The sequence below is a fragment of the Natrix helvetica genome (genome assembly GCF_964273705.1).
Source record: "Natrix helvetica genome assembly, chromosome: 2".
NCBI classification, from domain to species: Eukaryota; Metazoa; Chordata; class Lepidosauria; order Squamata; family Natricidae; genus Natrix; species Natrix helvetica.
The window spans coordinates 187,342,078-187,366,555 of NC_138552.1; the positions used below are offsets into that span (position 1 = coordinate 187,342,078).

The following is a 24,478-nucleotide window of genomic DNA, read 5'->3' on the forward strand; positions in this document are numbered from 1 at the left end:
TTATAAACTACAGGACTATTTATTTACTGCCTAGTGGAATTGTAGTGGTTTTGATAGTACCATTGGTGTGATTGTCTAGTTAATCTGGTTAAAGACGGAATAATTCTTAAATAGTCTTTTCAATTAAGCAGTTTATTTTGTATTATTACTTCATATTCCACAGTGTAAAAGAGCAGCTCAGTGTCTTACAAAATATAAAACTATAGTCACCATAAACATAAACTAACATCCTAAAAGCAGCAGTAATTTTTTTTTTAATAAAAACCCTCAAAAGCAAAATTAACAGGGAATAAATATTTTGGTTTAAAAGGGGAAGAAGAAATTATTAAACCTTAAGCTTCCCTGTGCAGTCCTTTTAGCGACATACTCAGCCTGATTCAATGTTTCTTTACTCAGAAGTCTCTAGGAAGTTTTATACACAAATACACTCTTCCATCAGTTAGCACATTTCTCCTGCGCTCTTTATTAGAAATAATTATTTCTCAAACATACATGTCTTACTTTACTCATCCACTGTGACTGAATTTCAGGAAACCCACCCACCCCCCAGCAACAATCGTGATTTTGGGAATTCTCAAAGTAAATCTCAACCAGGGCCATAGCTTAGTTCAGAAACAGATCTCTTGATCACTATGTTACCCTTGCGCATGGATTCGCTGTTCTTTTTGTGCTAGCTTTTAAAAAAAGAATAACATAACTACTCCCTGCCGATTATTTTCTCGCTTGCTTGTTTCAAGCTCTCGCACGTGCCAGCCGGGGCCATCTACAGCGCACCTCGGTGGAGACCGCACGAGTTGGAACAGCCAACAAGCTGGGACGAGCTCCTAGTGCTTGTCAGACAGTTCGAATGCCCTATCAGCGAAGGGAATGGGCGGGCCTAACGAGCGGAAATCCAATAGCAGCAGACCCCCTGTACCTGTGCGGTTATAAAAACTCTGCGTGGCTTCCCTCACTTCGCTTCCCCAGTATGGCCGGCGACATTAGCTAGCGCTCGCTCAATGCTTTTCTCTGTAACGGGAACACACGGAATACAAGGAACCGAACCGCATCGCCTGCACGCTTGCCTGCTCCGCACTTCTTGCCTTCCATTTCCCTCCTTCCCCTACCCCAAAGGATCCTTAACAACCCGCCACCCTTTCTGCAACCGCTCGCTGATATATATTTTATATATAAGCGCGCGCGCCCGCACACACACATGCACGTATTTTATCTTATAACTTAAATATAAGATTACTGCCCCTTCCAAGGAAAAACCTGCTTGGGACGGGCTGAGACCCCAAGAAGGCGCCGCGGCCCTGCCTAGAAGCAACAGTCCTATCAGCTGTAGCTGGTGTAGGTGAGGGCGGCGGCGACAGCAGCAGATTTTGGTCGAGGGGGGGGGGTGTCTGTCGTTTTAATTTCTGTGGTTGGTTTTGCGGAGTTGTCTCACCATGATGGAGGAGAACGGTGCACACTTCTTCGAAGGGACTGAGAAGCTACTGGAGGTGTGGTTCGCCTGGCAACAGCCCTCGCCGCAGGAGCCGCACCAGAGTAATGGCTCCGGCGACCTCCGCACCATTCCCAGGTGAGTCAGGAGCCGGTGGGAAACCGGGAGGATGGAAGAACATGGATAGGGGGTTAGCCGGGCGAGTGCGGGAATATGCCCGGCCGGTGGCGCGCATGCCCTGGTGAACAGCGGCCGTCACGCCGCGCCGCTGGGCGGGAAGCGAGCGAAGCTAATGGCCGGGGAAGGGGGGCGGGCATGGCGGCTGCTCCATTCAGGACGGTGTTATGCTGCGCGAGGCGAGGGAGGGTCGGGGCCCGCCTGCTCCGAGGGGAGGGGAGGGACTTTCACCGGGACGGCCTTGCTGGGGGGGTGGGGGGAGCGCGAGCCGGCCCCTTCAAGTAACGGCCGCTAACGTTCCCCTGACGCATGCAGGCCCGGACTCCGCGTGCGGCGGCTGACGGCAGGCCTTTTAAGTTCCCCCCGTAGGCCGGCGCTCTGAGGGAAACTTAAACAGAAGAGTAGTTCACGTCGGGAAGGGCGGAGTTGTGACCTTGCTAGGGCGGGACGTGACCTTTTCGTGGCTGTCCTTTTAAATTAAAGCAGGCCTCGGAGATTGCCGGTTGTCGCCTCCCCCCCCCCTCCAAGTCCGGAATATATTCATTTGCAATGCACGGCGAGCTTTCACCTTATTTATTTGGCTTTGCGCTCCTTAACAACGCAGCATGAACATAAGTTCTTAGGCAGAAGGAGGGGTGTTTGATCCCGTGGGAAGTTCCGGGGGCCATCGGGATTCTCGCAGTGTTTCATACGAACCGAACGGGTAGACTGCTTGTTGGTATAAGAACTCGACGAATCCAACCAATTTGGTCATCACAAGTGGGCGGGCAGGGCATCCACGGACATCCCTGCACCAGCATGTTCTTGGGTGCTTGGCTTGCAGACTCGTAAAGAGACTGAGTGCTTTTTCTCTGAAATTGGCTCCAGCTTAGTTATCTGATTCTTGACCGCAAACCTTTTGCCAAAGTGTCGAAGTAGAGAAGTTTCTTCTGCTTTTTCTGGTCTCTTCCAAGTACAGTAAAATAATAATAATTGTAATAATTGTAATAATAATAATGCAGGCTGTTGAGGAAGCTGGCAAGGATATTTTTGTAGAATTTATGGTTTGTTTGTTTTGCCCCCCTTAGAGAGTTAGCAAGAGCATGACCGTAGGCAATGGCTGGGAGTGGGAGGTTTTATGTATGCATTTATTTGTCCTTCTGGAATTCAGGCAATGCAATGGGATAGATAGAAGCCCCTCCTGTGTTTAACTCAATTTCCAACCTTTTTTTTAAAAAAAAAGGGCTTCAATCTCAAACTCCAGATAAAAAAAGGCTGTCCTCAGTTAATGAGATCAAGCATTACTTTTTAGTGTTACTTTAAGGGTTTGAGTCTGGGACTGTCATCTAGTGGGCATTTCAGGAATGTGGAGGAGGCGCCAACTCCTCAATAGTCATGGGGGAAGGGTTGCATTCTCTACAGCCTTAAATACACGCTAATAGTACTAGTATTTTACTTGCACTGCACGTACAAAATAATAGTTTGAATCTGCTCCAGTAGAATTTAGGCATTTGAAAATTACAATGCCTAGTCTATATGTTTTTGAATGAGCTGCATTTAGCAGAGGATAATTAAAGGTAAATGGAATAATGTACCCTTTCTGTGTATGTTTATTCTCATTCTCTAATAATGTACTGCTAATGTGCTAAAAACGTCAAATAAATGATAGTTTGGATAAGAAGAAAATTGTAAAAATTGATATCTCTGCTCAGCTTTATCTAACTTTATGCATTTATAATTTTTGTTAGCAAAGAATAGTGAACTGCAGGAGTTACTCTGCCAATAAATTACCTTTGTGAAGTGCTCTCTCAATAATTAGTGCACTTTAACTTCAGTTTTTTTCTGAAAACAAAAAATGTCAATTGAGAAGGCCATGTCAAATCCCATTGGATAAGAGTTGCATTATGAATCAATTTGCCTACTGTGCAAAAATATAAACAGTAATTATTGGGTTTGTAAGTACCTAGACTGGATGTTTTATTCTCTTTCCTCACAATATTAATATCATGGAACAAGCTTTCCCCTTGTCTAAATTTTTCCTTGAAATTGTTTTTTTATGTGGTAAATTAGGCTAAGAAATTACTGATGCATATCACCTATGATCTTGACCATACAGCATGGAATGTTAAATGCCAGTATGCCCATTCAATTGTTCTGGTAAATGTTTAATTATTAAAAGTTACTCTGAATTTATCCATTTATTTTTCTATGGATGGCAACTGTGTGTTCCTCTATAAACAATTATTCATGAAGTATGTCAACAGCTACTCTGATAGTTTCAATAATACCCCAAATACTACTATAGGAATTACTTAAATGTATGATGCGTGATAGACCCAAATTACATAAAAGAAATTCTATAATTTAAAATACACTATAGCATATATAGTAAAAGTCTGTACTTGTGTTTAGAGTACTGTCATCAATACATGAATTCTGTATACCAATTTTTGACAGCATGAGTTCCCCTGGAATTTATTATATGCCAAAAGATACTGTACATAGAATTTGTTTGTCCAATCTGGAAATGGGCGAAGAAGATGCCTTAATAGCTTATTACAAATGTCTTAGTAAAAATTACAGTAAAGCAGAGCATGACCCTGTAATTCAGTACTCTCATCTTTAAAAGGACAAAGCTTTCCGCCATGTGGAATTTTGCAGTATTTATTCTCCAACACTTCTGACAGTAAGATATTAAGCTCAGCTAGTGTGAAGGCCCCCTGAAACACATGTTGATCTATACATAATGCTAGCTTGAAATAAAATTTCCTTTGACCCAGCTGAGCTCTGATCATGTTAATAGTTGGGTAATAAAATGTCTGCAAGCAAATAAGCAAGCTCAGAGATCACAAAGGACTCCATATGAAATACCCTTTCTTTGAAAACATCCATTGCCTGATCTTTTCCCTAGACATCCACTCCTCTCTTGAACTAAGAAAAATGTATAAATCACACAAAATATGGCTAATATTCATAAATTGATTTACAACATTAAGTATTGTAGTATTTGTATTTGCTTCCAAATTTGTGTGGGCTTATAAAACTGAGGAAAGGAAAACATGACATCCAATAAATCAAAATAAAATTAAGGTAAATATAAAATTGAGAATAACATTTTTGCTTTCACTATTTTCCCGAATCAATGAAGGAGGGAGTCATTTTGATATCCGTTGGAGATTGTTCCACAGGACTGGCACTATTACTAAACAGCAACACCTTTGGTTTTAGTTATCTTCTTTAAGGAGGGTGGAGAGTAAGAGCAGGTCTATTCAGGTTGGAGTAATCAGTCTTCTAGATATCCAAATGCCAAGCCATAAAAAGATTTGCAGGTTAAAATCAACATTTTAAATCACATCCAGAAATCAATTGGTAGCCACCCCAAGGTTCATAGCACTTGGCATGCTGAAATTATCCTGAAATGTTTCTGTTGTGTGCATGACAAGAAATACATCAAAATAAAAATGTTCTATGTACTCCAGTCCTGAATTACTCAATCCTTTTTTGAGACAGGCTGCAACCATAAAATTGTTTCCACTATTGTTTCCACATAAGAATAACAAGCACCCTCTCATACTATTATGAACAGATGTCCTAACTTTCAGAAATAGATGATAGATATATCCAATCTTGGTTAGATATAATATATACATTTTTCCATATATTTTAGAGTTAGAGACTTTGGCTCTCCAGGATGGCAAGTGATGAATACTGTTGGACTTGGCAGCAGTGAAATGGCTATCATTTCATATTTCTGGGCAGTTTGATACTAATCCAGGAGTTTCCACATAATACATTGTCCCCCCCTTTTTAAGAGCCTGGTATGGATTATAAATTGCCTAGTCTGAGATATTAGATGTTATCCCTATCTCTATTGTTTCCTGAGGAAACTTAAGGAGCATGATATCTTCTTGTTTTGCAAGCTTCAACTGCTGAAGCAAGAATGTGCTTCAGCAGTCAGTTTTGAAAATACACAGCTCTTCTGTAAGATTGTAGTGACTGAAGCTATTGAGTCAGCCAAAATTATGTAGACCTTTAAACAGTACTGTAGCTCCTGCCAAGAAAATATAGATAGGGCTGCCATTTCCTATGAGTTGGTCCTTATTTAAAGGAGGGACTATAAGGGTGTGCAAAACATTTCATGCATAGACCAAATCCAAATAATGAAAGTATTCTGTAATTTAGTTCAGCCAAACTATGCCCCATCTGGAAGAGTCAGATGAACATTAAAACACAATGTATTTGTTTGGCATATTAAACAAAATACATTTTCTAGTTTGTGCATACCTCTAGAAGAGTAGGTGAGCTAGCTTAATACAGGAAGGAAATATATAGGCCTGTGCAACAATATATTTGTGGTCTTTGGTATAAGAGAACTCTGTTGCTTTCCTGTGTACAACCACCAGGGAGTATAGAAGTGTTCTGTACGGTTTAATCACATAAAATCAGTCAAAGGATTAGTATTCTATCTGACAACTTAGTTTATCCTCAGTTCTATCTTAAGATAATGGCAGAAGTATTTTGCTTGCTGTGAAGTGAACAGGCTTGGCATATGTGCATGGAATGGTTGCTGGGGATTTGAAAGTATTCACGAGAATTATATAAGGGTTTTTTCACCTAATTCTAAGGAAATAAGAATTATTCCAGAGTGTATTTTTTATTTATGTCCCTTTATTTATTTTATAAATAACTCAAGGCATCACGTTATTTTTATAAATAACTCAAGGAGTACCTAATACCCTTTATCTTCCTATTTCCCCCACAACAACAATCTTATTAGGTGGGTTGGCAGAGAAAGAGTGACTAGTCCAGATAGTTTGAGCAATATGATCTACCTAGTGCAATGTCACAATATACTTGAACAAATATTCAAAATTCAAGAGTGTAATATGCGATTAACTGAATACTGTAATGTCTTTATATTTTATAGTCTATATAACATCTATATAAGTTTTAAATTTAAATAAACTACACATTTTTCTCCTTTGTAGTCATGAACTATGGTGGTGAAATCAAATTCTAACATAGTTTAGATTTACTACGAGTGCCTAAAGCTTGTGTACTAGTATCAGAGGGTATTGGACAGGGTCAAAACTAGGCATTAAATTTGGTTTATAGGAAATATGTAGTATTTCAGCATGCCAATTTCAGGAAAATGAAATGATTTCCAAGAAGTTGGTAATATAAATTGCCAAGAATCCATAAGAAATTCAAGTAAATTTACAAATTCAAATAGTAATTTCTGACTTTCCACCATGTTGTCATTGTTTTTATGTTATTCTTAAACATACGTTTTTAAATAAGTAAAATAATGAGATTGATAATTATATTATTTCAGCTAAATTACAGATATTGTACAATAGTTTGCACATTATGTTAAGTTTCCTTTTTTGATATTGAAATGTAGATTGGCCTTTTAGTGCTGTCTTATTTTTAAAATGATGAAATTCACTAAATTCCTTTATTGTATTCCTTTTGGCAGGTTTGAGTGGGACAAACTTCTGGAGAATGTGCATTGTTTGATCATAAGTGTGACAAAAACTGACAAGCAGGAAGCTTATGTACTCAGGTAAGTAAATAAAATTCCTGTACACAATGCATGGTCTTGTTTTTAATGCATTACAATTTTACATAAATATTAATTTACTTGCTACAAAAATATAAAGTGATGTGCAAGGTACAAGTAGTCCTCAATTTAACAACCATTCATTTAGAGACTGACACTGAGGAATACTAGTTGCTCAGTTAGCCTTTCTGACTAACTGGCTAGGATATGATTAATCCCATTGTGTTAATATTTCCATATTGATGGGAAGTGTTCCTCTGCCTCAAGCAGGTAGTTTATAAGAACATTATTGAAGAGATCATTATGCTGTGCAGTTTTAAGGAAGCTAATTTTTTTGGTTTATGGAGAAAGTGGCTGAAAAGTAACACTGCAACTTCTGACACATCTGGTTAATACTGTTCACACCCATTTTTAATCAGCTTTTGGCAAGGATATACAGAGGTTAAGATTGTTGCCTTAAATGATAATCCCTGGTGGAAATGGATATAGGTTATTGGACTGGGGAAATATGGCCTAAGTACTTTACCTAGATTTTTGTGCAACTTCTAGTAATGTTTAACACTGACTTTATCTCAACTTTTTGATTGTAATGTGTCTTGGGGAGCCCCAACCCTTACGCTCAGAAAATGTCAAAAAATATGGTGCTGGGGAACTACTAACCAGTGTACAATGTCCCACAGCTTCATTTTGTCCCACAAAATCTACCTGATAACTGAGATAGGTGGGATTCATGGAGATTTAAAGTAGAACTCTTGACTTTATTATCCATTTCTAAGGAGCAATACTGTTAAATCCTGAATGAATTCAGTAGTGATCTAGATGAGGATCAATTCAATTAGCTTAAATTTAAAGAGCATTGATTATTGGATTCAATTCTTCAGTCCTTGAGGACTGAGGTTCAACCTGTTCTGAAGACGTTTGGTGACAGTGAAAGATCTGTGCTAGTTAGCAGTATATTTTAAGGGATTTGCACTGTTTTCAAATTCTATATGGCTTAAGACTGGACTATTTCAGAAATTGCTTTTTTGTTTAAAAAAAAGCAATTAAACTTGTCTGACAAGTAAGAGCTAGAGAATATGCCCTTTTGAAACTATTCTACTATTGGAGGCTTACTTATTTGGCAGAAAGAAAGGTGATTCTCTGCATAGCTCCCAGACTATAGTAAAACCTCATTTTTATAGACTCCCAAACAGTATAAACATATTCCTCAATGTACAACCATAATTTTTCAAAATCCTCAGTCTTCATCAGTGTTCTTGTTTTTGAAAATGGGATTGGGAATGAATTTTCAATATCAAACTGTAATAGAAACAAATGTCTTAATCTTGAAACATTAATCTTAATTTTAAAATGAATATTTAATACTGACTGTTTTAAATATTAATTTGAGATATTAATATTTTAATAAAGCCTTGACATAGAAAACTATTAAAATAATGTTGAAAGTGTTTTTTGACTGTGCCGATGCAGTTTGAAAAAATGATCATTAAGTATTTGTCCACAAGTTATAAATGGGGTGCTTTTAGGAACCCTTCCCTCCAATTGTGAAAAGTACTTACCGTACTGCATACAATATAATGACTAGTTAAGGAAGGACTTTTTAGTGATTCTATCTACGAGATAGAATTACTTCATATAACATGGAAGGGAACATTTTCTATTGCAAATGTCTATGGAGATTCTCAATCATTCAAGTCATGGTTATCCCAAATGCGCTTTTCAAAAGGCAACTGGACTTTTTTGGGTTTTTTTCCTTGAAAACATTTTATTTCTCATCCAAGTACCTTTTCAGTTCTCTTCAAGGAGTTTTAAGATCTATAGGCAGTGCCACCTTAGGGAAATTTCAAATTGAAGAACAAATTAGGAGTACTGCTTTTCCATATGTCACAATCATTTTCCCTGTATGTTTATGTCTCTTTTAAAAATTTTATTTTGGTTAATATGATAAAGTGCTTTGTCCACAATACCCGTTATTACAGAAGTATCTTTCAAAATCAGCTATATCTATGAAAGGATGTCCTTGAATTTATTGTGTTATAACCTGCTGTTCCTCCAAAGAGTTCAAGGTGGATTACATGGGGTTTTCCTTAAAGTTATCTCAGTAACTGTTATCAAAATAGGTTCAGTTGAATTAATTAATAGCCTAAATCAGTGATTGCGAACCTATGGCACGCGTGGCACGCGGAGCCATTTGTCAGGGCACGCGAGGTGCTGCCCTGTCAGCTGGCCTGCGCGCATTGGCCAGCTGAGTTCACCTTTTTTAAAGCCATTTTTCACCCTCCCCAGGCTCCAGAGGCTTTGTAGGAGCCTGGGGAGGGCGAAAAGAGCTTCTTGACAGTCCCTGAAGCCTTCGGAGCGCTTAAAACGACCCTCCGAGCAAACCGGAAGTGACTTCTGGTTTGCTCAGAGGGTTGTTTTGACTGCTTCGGAGGCTTCAGGGAAGCCTCCAGAGGGCTTCCCGGGGGGCGGGGGAGGCTGTTTTTACCCTCCCCGTGCTCCTATAAAGCCTCTGGAGCCTGGGGAGGGCGAAAAAAGCATGCAAAAATGGGGTCGCGCCTGTAGTGCACGCGTGTGCACTGGGGGGGTCGCGCATTGCATTATGGGTGTGGCATGCCTGCACACGACCCCTGCGCTCCCCCCACTTATGGCACGCGAGCCAAAAAAGGTTCGTCATCGCTGGCCTAAATTATCCAAAGAGTTCCATGGTTAAATAAGGATTCAAACTTGGTTTAATACTGTAACCATTAATCACAATTCTGATTCTAATATTTACTCCAATACCTGTATTTTGAAATCTCTTTTAATACACTATGACATATTTCCTTACCTCAGAATTAAATAAGACTTATCCTGTCTAATCAGAGTTGCCCAATTGGTTTGGAAGGGTCAAAAGGGACAAATGATGAAAGCAGCATCACTGTAGCATAATGCAAGTTGGACTTTTTTAATGTGTTGCATGCATTTTGCATATCTAAAAGTAGGCAGTTTGTATCAGAACAACACTGTGCTACTTTTGTTATTTTGATGAAAGCATCAAAGCCTGCAAGAACTTCTTACTCTAGAAAAAAAGGAAAGGAGTGTTTCATGTTGCACCCTTTATACAAAGAGTTCTATTATTAGATTTAAATCAAATCTACTTGATTTAAAGCCCAGTATATGAGATGAGCCTTTTCATACCTACAGAATTCTTAAAGGAACAGAGATATGTATTAACTAAGCCAAGTTTTTTGTGTCTCTAATTCCTAAGCACTTAGACATTTTAAGGGATTTCTATCAAATAGATTTGGAATTTTAAAAATCCGTACATATATGAAATATATTAATTATATCTTTGTATTTTTCAGTGAGAGTAGCATGTTTGTCTCCAAGAGACGTTTCATTTTGAAGACATGTGGTACCACCCTCTTACTGCAGGCACTGGTTCCCCTATTAGAGCTTGCTAGAGAGTACTGTGGGTTTGACTCAATTCAGGTAAGAAAAGAAAAGAAAATTCTGAGAGATCTTTGAAGTTGTTAACTATCAATTATATATTAAATAGTATAATGACTTATTTCTTGGTATATATTTATGAAATATATCAGTAGTAAATGCTGAGCATCTAATAGTAATTTATTATTGTACAATATTGAACAAGTAATGTTTTTCAAATTAATTACCCTAATATTTCTGGGATTTTCATATCTCATTCATATGAGACGGTCTTTCTTGCACTATATATTATCTTGTCTCAACTCTTGTAGTGCTCTGCCATTCATGAATGGTCATCTTAAGGTTGCTGAAGATGCAACCTCTGTCTGTAGTCAAGAGTTTATGCAGAAAGAGTTTTTACACAAACACTTTTCAGTGACGTATCAGTGCTTCTGGGATCTTGGATTGGCGAGAGTCTCAAAACAAAGCCTGCAAATATTCCTGCTTTTAGGATGACATACAGAACAAAACCATTGATTATTATTGTTAATAATTTTATTGGTGACAAATTACCAATTTGCCCAATATTTTTTTGAAAGTAAAACTTACTTTACCCCACATCTGACTTATAAAATGCATCCCTCCACAGCATGGCTTTTGACCAATATGGCTATCAAAAGTTCTCTGAGATAGCTCATCTTCATAAAAATGGAGTAGATAGATTCAGATTTTTTTTGTTTGACTTAAGTTGGGGGCAGCAGGAGTAGAAAATAACATTTTCTTGAAAATGTTAAATAAAAATGCCATACCTGTAAGACATAAGATATCAACTTCTAAATGGCAGCACAGACTTAATCAGATAATCCATATTCATAGTAAAGATGAAATAAGGATCCTGCCTCAAATAGGCTGGCTTTAAATGATGCCACCTTAAGGTGGGAGATATTCAACTGATGCTATTGGAGGCTTCAGTATGAGGTTTGCAAAATGGTCAGGAGAAGGAAAGATCTAAGAGCACTCCCTTAAGCTAATTGGCATATTTTTAAATAAAGTTCCTGATTCTCCTTTTCTATATTCCTGCTGAAACTGCATGCAAATGCTTCTAAGAACATTTTTCATATCCAACTGTATCCTTACGTACTTCCTGACTAAAAAATCCACTTGAAAAAATGCCAATTATATATATGTATGTATATGTATATGTACAGCTGTGTGAAAAAGTCCAGCATGCTTTCAGTTTTAAGCTGTATTTACATGTTTAATCAACATTTCACTCATAGAAACCACTCAAAATAAGTACTTGGACGAAGATTTCTGTGGTCGGATTGAGATGCATAATTTTTATTAAATATAACAAAAGTCTTTTAAAGGTTTTGAGTGAGTTTATGTGCTAAAACAAACACAACTTGAATTTTCAAGAATGTTAGGATCGAAAGTAGCCAATCAGCAGCGAACTTTGGCTGACCAATCAAAATGCACAGAGGCTAAATCTATGAGCCAATCAATGTTGTCATACTCTCTGACTCTAAATAGGCATGAAAAGCATCAAGAAATTTAATTTAACTCTGGCTGCAGGCAAGGATGAAGGCCTTTGTTTTCACCAGTACTAAGCAGCGGCATCGCATCATTGTGCTTCATGAAGAGGGTTACTCCTGTACAGAAATAGCCAAGAGAGTGAAATACTATCACACCAAGTGAGCAGAGTGGTTGAAAAATATCAAATAACTGGTTCAGTTGATGAGAGGCTCCGCTCTGGAAGACCAAGAAAGTCAACAAAACGGCAAAATTGGGCTCTGCAACACATTTCGATGGCTGACAGGAAGTTCACCTCACCTCAAATTACAAGAATGTGGGGTGAAACATATGATGTAAAAGTGTACACAAACACAATGCATCGCAGACTGCTTGCCAGAGGGCTCAAAGGCTGCATGGCTTGAAGTAAACCTTTGCTCACAGATGCTCACAGCTCTTGTCGATGTGCGTGGGCCAAGAAGTATACCAAGTGGACCAACGAACACTGGGCCAAGATCATCTTCAGTGACGAGAGCAATTTCTACTTGACTGGGAATCAGTGCAATAAGTATGTCAGAAGATTTCCAGCTGAAGAATTTAGGCTGTACTGCCTGAATCTATCTGTGAAGCATCCATTGCATGTGATGATCTGGGGCTGTATTGATGCTTCTGGTATTGGTCGGATACAAATCATGCAGGGAATCATGAATTCCAAGCAGTATGTTGAAGTCCTGGAAAAGACCATCTTCCTTCAGCTCAGCAACTTGCAGGAAAGGACTTTTACTTCCAGGATGACAACGCTCCTTGTCATCGAGCCAAGTCCATCCAGCAGTGGATGAAGAAGCATGGTGTTCGACTCCTGGATTGGCCAGCTCAGAGCCCGGCTTTGAACCTAATTGAGAACTTGTGGGCCAAGATTGGTTATGAAATAAGCAAGAAGGATCCAAAGACCAAGCAGGAGATGATTGAATCCATTATTGCAGCCTGGCACCACACTGTCACCAAAGATCACGTGCAAAGGCTTATACAGTCTATGCTGAAGTGATGCCTCCTGGTGATAAGCAATAAGGGCAGGCCAATTTCATATTAGTAACCATGTTTTCAGGGCCACAAACAATAAAAATATTAACAAAACACTAGCATCGGCCTTAGGAATTGCCACACATATGCCACTGGGCATGCATCAGATAATCTGTTTTCATAGTCATTGTAAGCATGTATTGTAAGCATGCAAGAAAATTCACAACTCCGTCCAAAATCAATGGCCTATCCAAAAAATGTAAAGTGTGCAGGACTTTTTCGTGTGTGTGTGTGTGTGTGTGTGTACACTATATATTCTTAAATATCAGTTTGGTTCTTCATTGTACAAATATAATGCAGCAATCATTTTGAAGTTTTATAATAAAATAGATTATCTTGATTTGAAGAAAGAAAATATAAAGACTTGCTATTTCAGAGTTATTTACTGTTCAAGTATGTCTATCCATCCCAGTCCTCTACCTTCTCTGGTTTTAAGTCAATATAAACCACACTGCTGTGCCAAGCAGAGCTTGTGTTTTTGTCTCTTTAGCTTCTTCATTTGCCATAACAGGAATATTGGGGATGGGGAGTAGTATGTGAGACTTCAGGTAATTTTAATGCATAAGTTCATTAAAAGATAAAAGCAGTATATAGTTGAAAAATTTGGTCCAGATGAAAATAAATGTTCTAAAGATGCCACTTTTTAATATTTATACTCCACCTTGGAATTTTTTATGTAGCAAATTATATTGTTTATGCACTTCTAAGTGATTACTGCATTAATTTATTTAAGTATAGATGCATGTCTGTATACGTATACAGTGGTAAAACCTTACACAGTAGATAATTTCTTTTTATATAAGGATGAAATTAAGGAAAACCTATTTATTTTATTTTAACTCTTGGTTCCCCTCAGAGCTTCTTCTATTCACGTAAAAATTTCATGAAGCCTTCCCACCAAGAGTACCCACATAGGAATTTCCAGGAAGAAGTAGAGTTCCTTAATGAAATATTTCCAAGTAAGCAAATGTATTAATATCACTTCAGTATTATCTCTTCAATAAGTATAAATGCATTGTTATCTCTTCAATTTACAATATTGCAAGTAAAATCTGGCTATTCAGAATGTTTATGCATAGGAGACTGTTCAAATTAGTCATGATTTCAAGGCTAAATTGACTGAAAGATATAATAAAAATAATAAAGCAGAGGTTGCTCTGTCAACAATATTTTATTTTATTTAACTTTTTCAAAACAATTATCCATGAAGATTTTTACATGTGCGATATTGATGCAATGTTTACTATCTGTTTATGATAGTAAGAATGAAAATGCTATTTGTAACTAAAACCTAATATAATACACCGTCAGACCTTGATATATAATAGATTTATATGCTAACATTTATGGAGCATGCACTTTGTTGAAATACTATAGATTCTTCTACTTAGTAGTATAGAAAATGGTTGTACAGGTAAAAAATAGCATTATTTGATTCTGAAGCGGCAAAAGGTGCTCTGGATCCAATATGAGCATGCTATGTACCTGTTGGTTTCTTAAAGAAGCTGTTTTCCAGTAGAGTAAATATACCCACACCACACCTAAAGTACATTTCCTGCTTTGGAAGAAAATATTGTACACCTGTAAAAAGAAACTATGGGCTACTTTCTATAATATAATAACTACAGTAAATTACTTTCATACCAATAAATATGGTATGGCTATATATATTTTTCTTCACAATATACTTTTCTTTTTATTCCTAGTGTTTTCTCCCAAGTGCAGGGTCCACTTCTCTTCTTTTCTCTTCTTTTCTCTTTCTTATCAATCAAATGTCGATCTTCTGTTTACAAGAGGAAATAACTGACCAGCTTGTAACCCGTCCTGACAAGATGGCTGAGAGAAAATGACTAGCCCAAAGTTAGCCACCCAGCTTTCATGCCTAATGCAGGACTAGAACTCACAAATCTCCTTGTTTCTAGCCCGGTGTCTTAACCACTATATACTGCAGTAGTAAATAACTAGGAAAAAAATATTGACAAAAAAGATGTAATAGTAAATATATAAAGCCAGAAAACAATTCATTAAAAGCATTTATTGATACAATCTTCCATGATTTCTTTATGAGTTACAGAATGCTATATAGATCTGTATGTTCATATAGTCAGATTTAATCCAGGAATATAAGGGAAAGAGTTCTTTTTATAAGACCACTTTTCACTTTATCTGCCACAGATGGAGCAGCATACTGCATGGGCCGTATGAATTCTGACTGCTGGTAAGTTTGCTTTTATCAGTGTAACATTTGGAACAGTATAAATCTATTATACCAGTTTAGAATATTTTTTTCTGAAATGCATTTTTTAAAACAGGTACTTGTATACTCTGGATGTCCCAGAGAGTCGAGTAATCAATCAGCCAGATCAAACATTGGAAATTCTGATGAGCGAGCTTGATCCAGCAGTTATGGACCAGTTCTACATGAAAGATGGTGTTACTGCAAATGATGTCACTCGTGTAAGTCTTGAATTATGGTAATTAAAATAGATTAGATTAATTCAGTGAATATTAAAGCTTTTTGTACTGCACACACACACACACACACATATATACACACACACAAAACTTGTTTTCTATTTACATACAATATGTGCTTAATGAACTGCATACTATCGGGGTTAAGTCGTTTACATAGTAATACTTACTAAGTTCCTAATTTCTACCTCTTTTATCCAGCCATTAACAAAACAAGTCCCAGGTTCGAGAATATTCTGTGTCTTTTATTGTGCTGATAAAAAATATAATTTCCCAATTTTTGGATATTCCAGGAATTTACAATGCTGTTTCTTTATGTGGGTTTCTTGAAGGCAAATTATATCTATTTCCAATTTTTGTAATTGGATTAAAAAAATCCTTTTTAATGAGGAGTTCAATCCATTTATGTTCATTGACAGCATTCCGTTTTCCTTCTCCACCTTCTTTACTTATATACAGGTTTTATTTTCCTAGTTGCTCTTGCCTGTCTTTCCCCTCAGGCGAGGCTATATAGCTATCATAAAATTATGTTGCCTTATCTATAGAATCCAATCTGTATCTTTTAACATCCCAATTGATTATAATTCCCTTTGAGATCAGCCATCTAAAATTTACTTCTCTTTCAATTAATTTAATAGTCAAAAATTTGTATTGCTTTTGTGAATCCCTTCCCCTCCTAGGGATCTGTTTCAGAACCACAATCTCTTTTCCTCTATATTGTAATGGGTCATCTCTTACCCTTCTCAATATTTCATCTCTTATTGATTTTTTCACAAATCTCACATGTACCTTCCTAGGGACCTTGTGTCTCCTTGCATAGCTCAAATGGATTCTAAATATTTCATCACACACACACACACACACACACACACAATATCTTGTTTCCCTATCTCCAGGGTACCCACTAACAACTCTATAATCCACTCCAGAAGATCATCATCTTTATCTTCATATATGTTCTGAAATCTTAAAAAGTGTGCTACTTTTTCCATTTCTAAAACTATTGACTGTATCTTCCATATTGTATGTCTTTGGTTTATTTCTTCCATTTTTTGTTCTGCTTCTTCTGATTTGTCCTCTATTTTCTGTATTCTTTGTTCATTTTTTGTTTGTTTTCAGGCGTTTCTAACAAGTCCTGTATATAGGTTCAAGAAGATCTTGAGGTGGATCCCTTTCTAATCTAATCTTTGTATACCATATATTTTTAGAAATGACTTTTTTGACATGTTTATTGTTTTATATTTTGTGGTATACCATCCATGTCACTTCTTGTGAGATGGTTAGCCATATAAATTTGATAAATAACAAAATCCTTTGGAAAGTTGATACATATAGTCCTTGAATTACAACCATTTGTTTAGTGACCATTTGAAGTTCAACAGCACTGACAAGTGATTTTTGACCATTTTTCACACTTATGACCGTTGCAGCATCTCCATGGTCACATGATCAAAACTAGGATGCTTGGCAACTGGTTCACATTTATGATGCTGGCAATGTCCCAGAGTTATGTAATTAACCTTTTGCGACCTTCTGACAAGCACTCAATGGGGAAGCCAGTTTCACTTAACAACCTTGTTGCTAACTTAACAACTGCAGTGTTTCATTTAATGACTGCAGCAAGAAAGATCATAAAATGGGGCAAAACTCACTTAACTGTCTCATTTAGCAGTAGAAATTTTGGATTCATTTGTGGTTGTAAGTCGAGGACTATCTGTACCATCTGCCTTTCGGCTCCATAAAGGTAGAGTTACATAGTCCAAATTTGAATGTATTCCAAATTATAGTTTTTTTTAGCATGCTAAAATATTTTCTTGACTATAATTCATGGACTAAAACATAATAATATGAGTTTTTTTGTGAGAGGAGGGTAACTTCAAGTCAATGTTGACTCCTGGCAATTGCCTAGACATTTTTTGGGGTAAAATTTTGGAAGGGTTTTTCATTCCTTCTCTTTTTATAAAAGACTGTCTGTCCTAGTCACCCAGCTGGCTTTGTGTCAAAAGTGGGACTATAATTTCCAGACTACCAGTTTTTACTCTGATTCTTTAATCATTACACCAAACTATTCTGTAAGTCATAGTTTAACCTAAAACAAATAAATCAGTTGAATTAAAGCAGTGAATGACTCCAATCTTCTAATTAAGTAGTGCTCTTATTTCAGCTGTACGCTATCAAAACTGGTATTTTTTTAAGCATTAGTTTCTAGTTCAGTTTGATTTTTAAAAAATCTTCTGGTAAAATACAGAAGAAGCATTAAATTATCAATATAAGACTTCTAACTATTCTCAAGCTGTGGGGCAATTAAAGCCTTCATGTCAGATGCACTTTTAGTTTACTATTGTTTTGCTTTGACAAGAGTTACATATATACATATAGAAAAGACCTTGGTTGGGATTTTATTATGTATTTAACAACTACATTTACTTTTTCTTATGCTTTTTTCTCTTTCACTTCACTGCCAAATTCATTTTATATAAACATGGTTTATGCAATTCAAAATTAACAAAATACCTAAAAGGGAAGACAGTGTTCAATACTTAACTCAGAATATTAGCTGGAACAATGTTTAATGTTTCCTTAAATATTTAATAATGAAATACCTGTAATAAAGGCAAAGAGTAATGATAAAACCAAATAATATTTTTTTAAATGAGCAAAAGATGGTAAAACTGAGCAATTTATCAATCACCTTAATAAAGAGCTAGATCTTCAGGACTGTGAAAGAACAATATGTGTCTCAGATGGGACCTCATTATCTTGAGAGAAGAAAAAATTAGTGATTTGGATGAAAAATAACTGTGGTAGACATTACATGAATCTTCTGAAATATTCATCAGTATGAATCTTCTTTATTTTATAGGTGAGTGGAATTCGTGACCTGATACCAGGTTCTGTCATTGATGCTACAATGTTCAATCCTTGTGGGTATTCAATGAATGGGATGAAAACAGATGTGAGTTTGATATTTTTTTCTAAATTCCATTGAGTATTTGCAGAAGCAATGTAATTACATTAAAATATTAACATAGGTTATTTATTTTGCTCCTCTCCAGGGAACTTACTGGACTATTCACATCACTCCAGAACCAGAGTTCTCATATGTTAGTTTTGAAACAAACATAAGTCAGACATCCTACGATGACCTAATTAGGAAGGTCATAGACATTTTTAAGCCAGGAAAATTTGTGACAACTCTCTTTGTTAATCAGGTAAATATCTTTTATTTTGGGAACATTGGACTGATCTTTTTGATATGTTTTTTAAAAACTCCTAAGTTACATAATTGAATAATTATGTTTAGTTTGGGAGTAGAAATCATAACCAGTCACTATCCATACAGAAGTAAACAAATAACTGTAATAGTTAATGGGAATCACCCATCCTCCAATTGACTAACATCTTTATCAATTAAGGGAAAGTTGTTGAATTTCATTATAACAGACTTACTTGGCATACGTTTCTATTGCTATAGCCACCTCATTTAATGCAATCCTTATAAATTTATATATGGTAAATGTTATGCAACCACTAGTAATTCTGAGATATAAATTTGAGGCATATGCATTCTCAATTATTGTACATATCTTTAAGATGATTTATGGTAATAGAGCTGCTGTATGGGATAGTACCTACAGTTGTTTCCACCATAACCAGTTTCTCAGAAATCAACATTAGCTGCATAATCACTATATTCTGATGTGAAATTTGCTATTTTGAAGTTACTTAATGTAATTTTCTGATTTTGAATCATTCATGTAAAACCATAAGTTGCTGATCTTCTTTATGCAATTGATTTGTGAAAGGGATCATCTCAGTTTTACATATCCAGAAGATTGCTGCATATAAATTTAATACGTAGTCAAGTGCATATATATTTATATTCTTCTTGTTTATTAATGTGGTTGATCTGTCTTTCTTGTTCATATTTTCTAACAGATATATTCTGTGGTTTTGGGAAGCCAGGAGACCTGCTCAATTCTTACTGAGTTCTTAATAGTGTTAATCTCTCAGAATCATTATTTTGTACTGGTTTTCCTGGTTTCTACAATTCCTGAGTTTAATTGTTAAATCTATGTTAATTTCATTTTTAAATTATCCTTTTCATCTGTCACCATTGTGGAAATAACATATCCTTTCAAACTGGTTTTATTTGCTACTCTATTTTTTGTTCTACATAATATTATCAATCTCAACATTAATTGTGAAACTTTTCTTAACTTATTCCCACACATTCATTCTCTTGTTCTCTTTCAAATAATTATACCTACCAACTGTGGTTCTTGTCACTCAGCTCTCAAACTGAGATCTTATATAGAATTTCTTATAAAGAAATTTCTAAACATTGTAATAGTCCAAAGCTGATTTTAAATATTTGATTAGTTTTCTCTAAGATTTTAGTATCTTTCCTTTCTTCTAGAGCTCAAAATGTCGCACCGTGTTTTCTTCATCCCAGAAGATTGAAGGTTTTAAGCGTCTTGATCGCCAGATTGCCCAGTTTAATGACTACAACTTCGTTTTTACCAGTTTTGCCAAGAATAAGCAGCAAAGTTGATTAGGAGGAATGAAGAAGAAAAAACACAAAAATATACCCAATAGAGATGGTGGTGGTTGCTTTCTAGTAAATGATACAAGGGGCCATATTTTTCATATCCACCTCGTAGTTGCAGAAAGCCCTAGATGTAATCATAGTATAATTTTCAATTGTATGCATTATTATAACAGAGTTTTAGATATATTGCATGAACACTCTCTTCTGTGTTTAGATATTCTATTTCACTTTTGCTGTGAAACTGAAGCGCATGTAGAAACATTTTACTGTATGAAACTCTACAGCATTTATAAAAACAACTCAAATAGGCTTACATGCAACCTAGTTTTTCTCCAAGTATCACCAAAAATTCCCCACAGACAAGGATTTCGTCCTCATTAGAATTTCCCCTAGACTTACTTAACTAAAAGACTTAGTTGCCTAATTTTTTTTCATTTGTATGCTGTAACAAATTTTAAAACAATTATTGAATGTGTGGTTTCTAATTGGCACATTTTTACAACAACTGAATGACAGATTAAAACTCATAGTTTAAGATATTGAAACTGATACTGGTAGAACAAAACTGGTTATTCTTAATGGGATATTTTCACTTTAAAAATATCAAACAATTTTTATCATATTGGATCTGCATACAATTCTACAATGAATTGAAGTGGCAATTTGCTGTGGTTAGCACATTACCTTTTCACTTATGGGTGAAAATGTATTTGTTTTTTTGTCAACACGTTACTTTTGACAGTTGTGTAATTTTTGGCAAACCCATTCTTGCTCCTTGTCCTTTGTTTAAAGGCAACCCATAGCAATTGGTGGCAGTCGTTGGACATCTGTTTTAAGTATATAAACAAAATTTTGACAATTAAGGACACAGTTGATTACAGGCTTTTCACGGAGTTCAGTTGCAGTTTTGGCATCTAGGAACTTAATCGGTTAGGAGATTAGTGCGCTTCATGGTAATTTTAACAGGAAAATTTGGTAGAAAACGGTGAAATGTGATTTCAAATTACTGCACAAAATAGCTGCTGTTTCTTACTGTGAAATATGCTGGCTCAAATATTAACTTTATATTAATTCAAACACAGGCCCTTCCACTCTGTAATGTCCTGTGACAACAATGCATGTGATGTTTAAGCTAAATTTAGCAATATTGTGAATTCATCTGTGTTTCTTCCTAATTAATATGCAGTTCTTTTTTACATGGTGTAGAAGGCATTGGGTGATTTCACTGCAGTAAGCAAATAGGAGGAGCCTAAATACAGTCATGTAAAACATTTATATGTAGTACATTAGTAATAAAATAGACATGGGTATTGCTTCATGGATATTAAACGCAAGTTCCTGAGAGAGCATGTTCAGTCACCTGAAATGCTGTGGGATTTCAGCTGTTGAGACCAGCAAATCTTATAGATGTGTCATTCTAATCCTTGGCTATGTTTTTGATTATGAGTGTTTTGTTCCTTTTGTATTTATAAAGGAAACATTTTTAGTGTTTCTATGTTACTTGCTTGGAAATCAAGCAATTGGAACATTTTTTTCCTATCAAAATCAATAAATGTTGTTTCTGTGTAGCACCTAGCAGTTTATGGTGCTTTTGCTTTTTAAGGGCCAATTTTTCAAATGTTTTTATAAAGAGTACTCCAAGTCAATAGCACTCTTTGACTTGAGATCTGTTCGACTACAGATTCCTTGAAGTAATGCTGGAAGTGCAAAACTTATACATAAGCCTTGGATAGAAATAAAGCAGTTCAATGGATCTTCATGAATTAGTAGGCTGAAGAAAATGGGAGGGGGATGTGTTTGGTGTTTAAAATTATCTCTGGTGTTAGACATGGAATATTAAAATGTACAAAGATATATCTGTACCAGAAATCATAATGCTTCAATAAAAGTTTGCTTTCTAAGCTGTCACAAATAGTAAAAATGCTACTACCCTGATTTAGATAATTCTGCTTTCTAACAACAAAGCCTTGATACTAATTAACAGATGTTACCTGTATTTTCTCAATAGACCCTTTGTGCTACTGAATGCCAGGGTGATTCAAGAAGATTAAATCTACTGGAAATGATATTCTTGTTAATCAAACTAGAACTCTGTTTCTATTCAATGAAAAAGCATGATGATTAAGAATGAAATCTGATATTAAAGATCTTTAAAAGTCTCTCAAATTGTAATACTGTATAATCAATATTAGAATGTTGTAAAGCTTCGTGAGATTTTTATTCCCCTCTTTAATTTTAAAGACTGGTTTATTGTTCAAAGATGAAAATTCCTAAAATCTTCAAAGTTGAATTTACAGATATGCCATATCTTGGAGAGGGTAAGGAACAAAGTCTTGTGTGTTCTACTGCTTATTTTTTATTTACTATAACATTTTAACTTGGATTAGTCTACATTCGACTGTATAGCTCTTGGCTTTGTGCCCTCATGTATGAATTTCTGTTTACAAATCTTACAGACTATTCCAATCAGAACTATGTGGTATGCTCAGGCTTGCAATTGGCTTCTACAATATTATAACTTCAGAATCCATAAATTTTCATGTAATTGTATTCAATCTGAAGTCAGTAATTAGGACTTCAAGAGAGGGTTGTTGTTTTTTAAAAAGAGCAAAGCAGCACATCAAGTAGGAAGCAAAACTCAATGAGACAGACCAAGATTAGCGAAGGTATTCCCCAAATAAATTCACCCTTGACCCACCACTCCCATTCATCTCAAGGCACGTTTCTACCCATTCATCAGCTGTGAGGCATACCAGATGGAGATGTGAGATTTATAGGGGTGACAAAAGAATGACTGTAAACATGATTTTAAAAATACAGTAGTATTGCAAAAAACATTGCTTTATTAAAGATAGTATGCGTTGGTAGGTCCTTATTTTTAGAACTTGCCACCAGATGTTAATGGAACCATATATAATTGACGGATTATTTATCCTCTGAACTAAATTTCTTGGATAATAGAGAAAAATGTGTGAATATTACCTATGAATGCTCTGGCAGTGCTCTGCTATACTTATTTAAAACAAAATATTCTGATTATTCTTTCTCCCGTATTGCTTTCCCATCTGAGGAAATTCTAGGGATTAAATTTCTGCCTTTTAACTTTGATTAATCACTGAGCTTGCATAGTCTATGAAGCAGCTAACTTCATTCCCACAAGTTTGGCATTGGCTTCATTAGCTCCATTTTCTAGTCCAGACATGTTGGACTAAGATAAAATGTGGTTGGGTAATCTTTAGTTCAATATTTCATATGAGCTTAATTCAAAATACAGTAATCGCCAGGACCAGAATTGCACAAACTAGATTAAAGTGTTCATTACAGTAGTCTTGGCTTAAGACTAATGGAAAGTGCCCATTACAGTTGTATATCATGATGATTGTAAAAAAGGGTTATGTGAGTTTTAGATTTTTTTGTGGCGATTGTTAAGCAAATGTGGCAGTTGTAAAACAAACACAGAGTTAAGTGAATCCATTGTTTATTATAGTGTGATTTTGTTGAGAACAGTCACATGACCAGAGGATGTTATTACGTAGTGGCCATAAATGTGGTCATGTTGCTAAGAGCCTCTTGAAGTGTGGTCATGTGATTCAGGGGGGTTGGGGAACTGACCATTGAAACTTCAGAATCAGATTGTAAACCCTGTTTTCCAGATAGATTGTAACTTTGGTCATTAAGTGACAGTTATAAATCAAGGACTACCTGCAAGTCAACATGATGGCTGATGTATCTACAAATCTGGCCTCAAAACCAAGGATTTTTTCTTTAAACGACAATTTGAAATGCTTATACAGAATCAAGTTCATCTATTAGGCCATATATATAAACTTAGATATGATAAGACAGACCAAACAAAAGCATATATGATAAACTGGATGCAAAACTTAAAAGACCAAATAAAACAACAGGAAGAATTGTGGAACAAATAAATATTATTTACAAACTCTGCTTTTAGAGAGAACAGATATAAAATGTTTTACAGATGATACTCAACTCAATAATTGTTAATAGACAATTCCTATATGGTAGTAATACATGCCGGAACTATCATGCGACAGAAGGAACACCCAAAAGTATTGGAAATTGGAAAAAACATACATGGCACAATTCAGAGAATCTTAAGGAACAAATTGGAAGTTAAATCAATTTTTTCCTGAGTTAAGTGTAAGTTCACAACATAATAAAAACATTTTTACTACTTTTTCAACTGTTTCCACCATTTTTTCATTGCTGGCACCTAATTTTTACATGTTCCAATGAATCATTTCAGTGACTGCAGCCTTCCATCCTTCTGAGTAAAATGACG

At 35.9% G+C, this 24,478-nt stretch overlaps 1 protein-coding gene across 2 annotated transcripts; it reads left to right on the top strand.

The window, feature by feature from the left end:
• Positions 1-938: 938 nt before the first annotated feature.
• On the top strand, positions 939-23,637 carry AMD1 (adenosylmethionine decarboxylase 1). 2 transcript variants are annotated; one of them, XM_081943600.1, is made up of 9 exons: positions 939-1,564; positions 7,062-7,148; positions 10,490-10,616; positions 14,002-14,104; positions 15,321-15,363; positions 15,458-15,602; positions 18,484-18,576; positions 18,677-18,832; positions 20,041-23,637. In XM_081943600.1, exons 1-9 carry the CDS (start codon positions 1,431-1,433, stop codon positions 20,173-20,175), a joined length of 1,023 nt encoding a protein of 340 aa, XP_081799726.1. In that variant the 5' UTR covers positions 939-1,430; the 3' UTR covers positions 20,176-23,637. The 2 variants fall into 2 exon arrangements, with proteins under 2 accessions (XP_081799726.1, XP_081799727.1); XM_081943601.1 differs by lacking the exon at positions 939-1,564 and adding an exon at positions 2,213-3,159.
• The last annotated feature ends 841 nt before the right edge of the window (positions 23,638-24,478 follow it).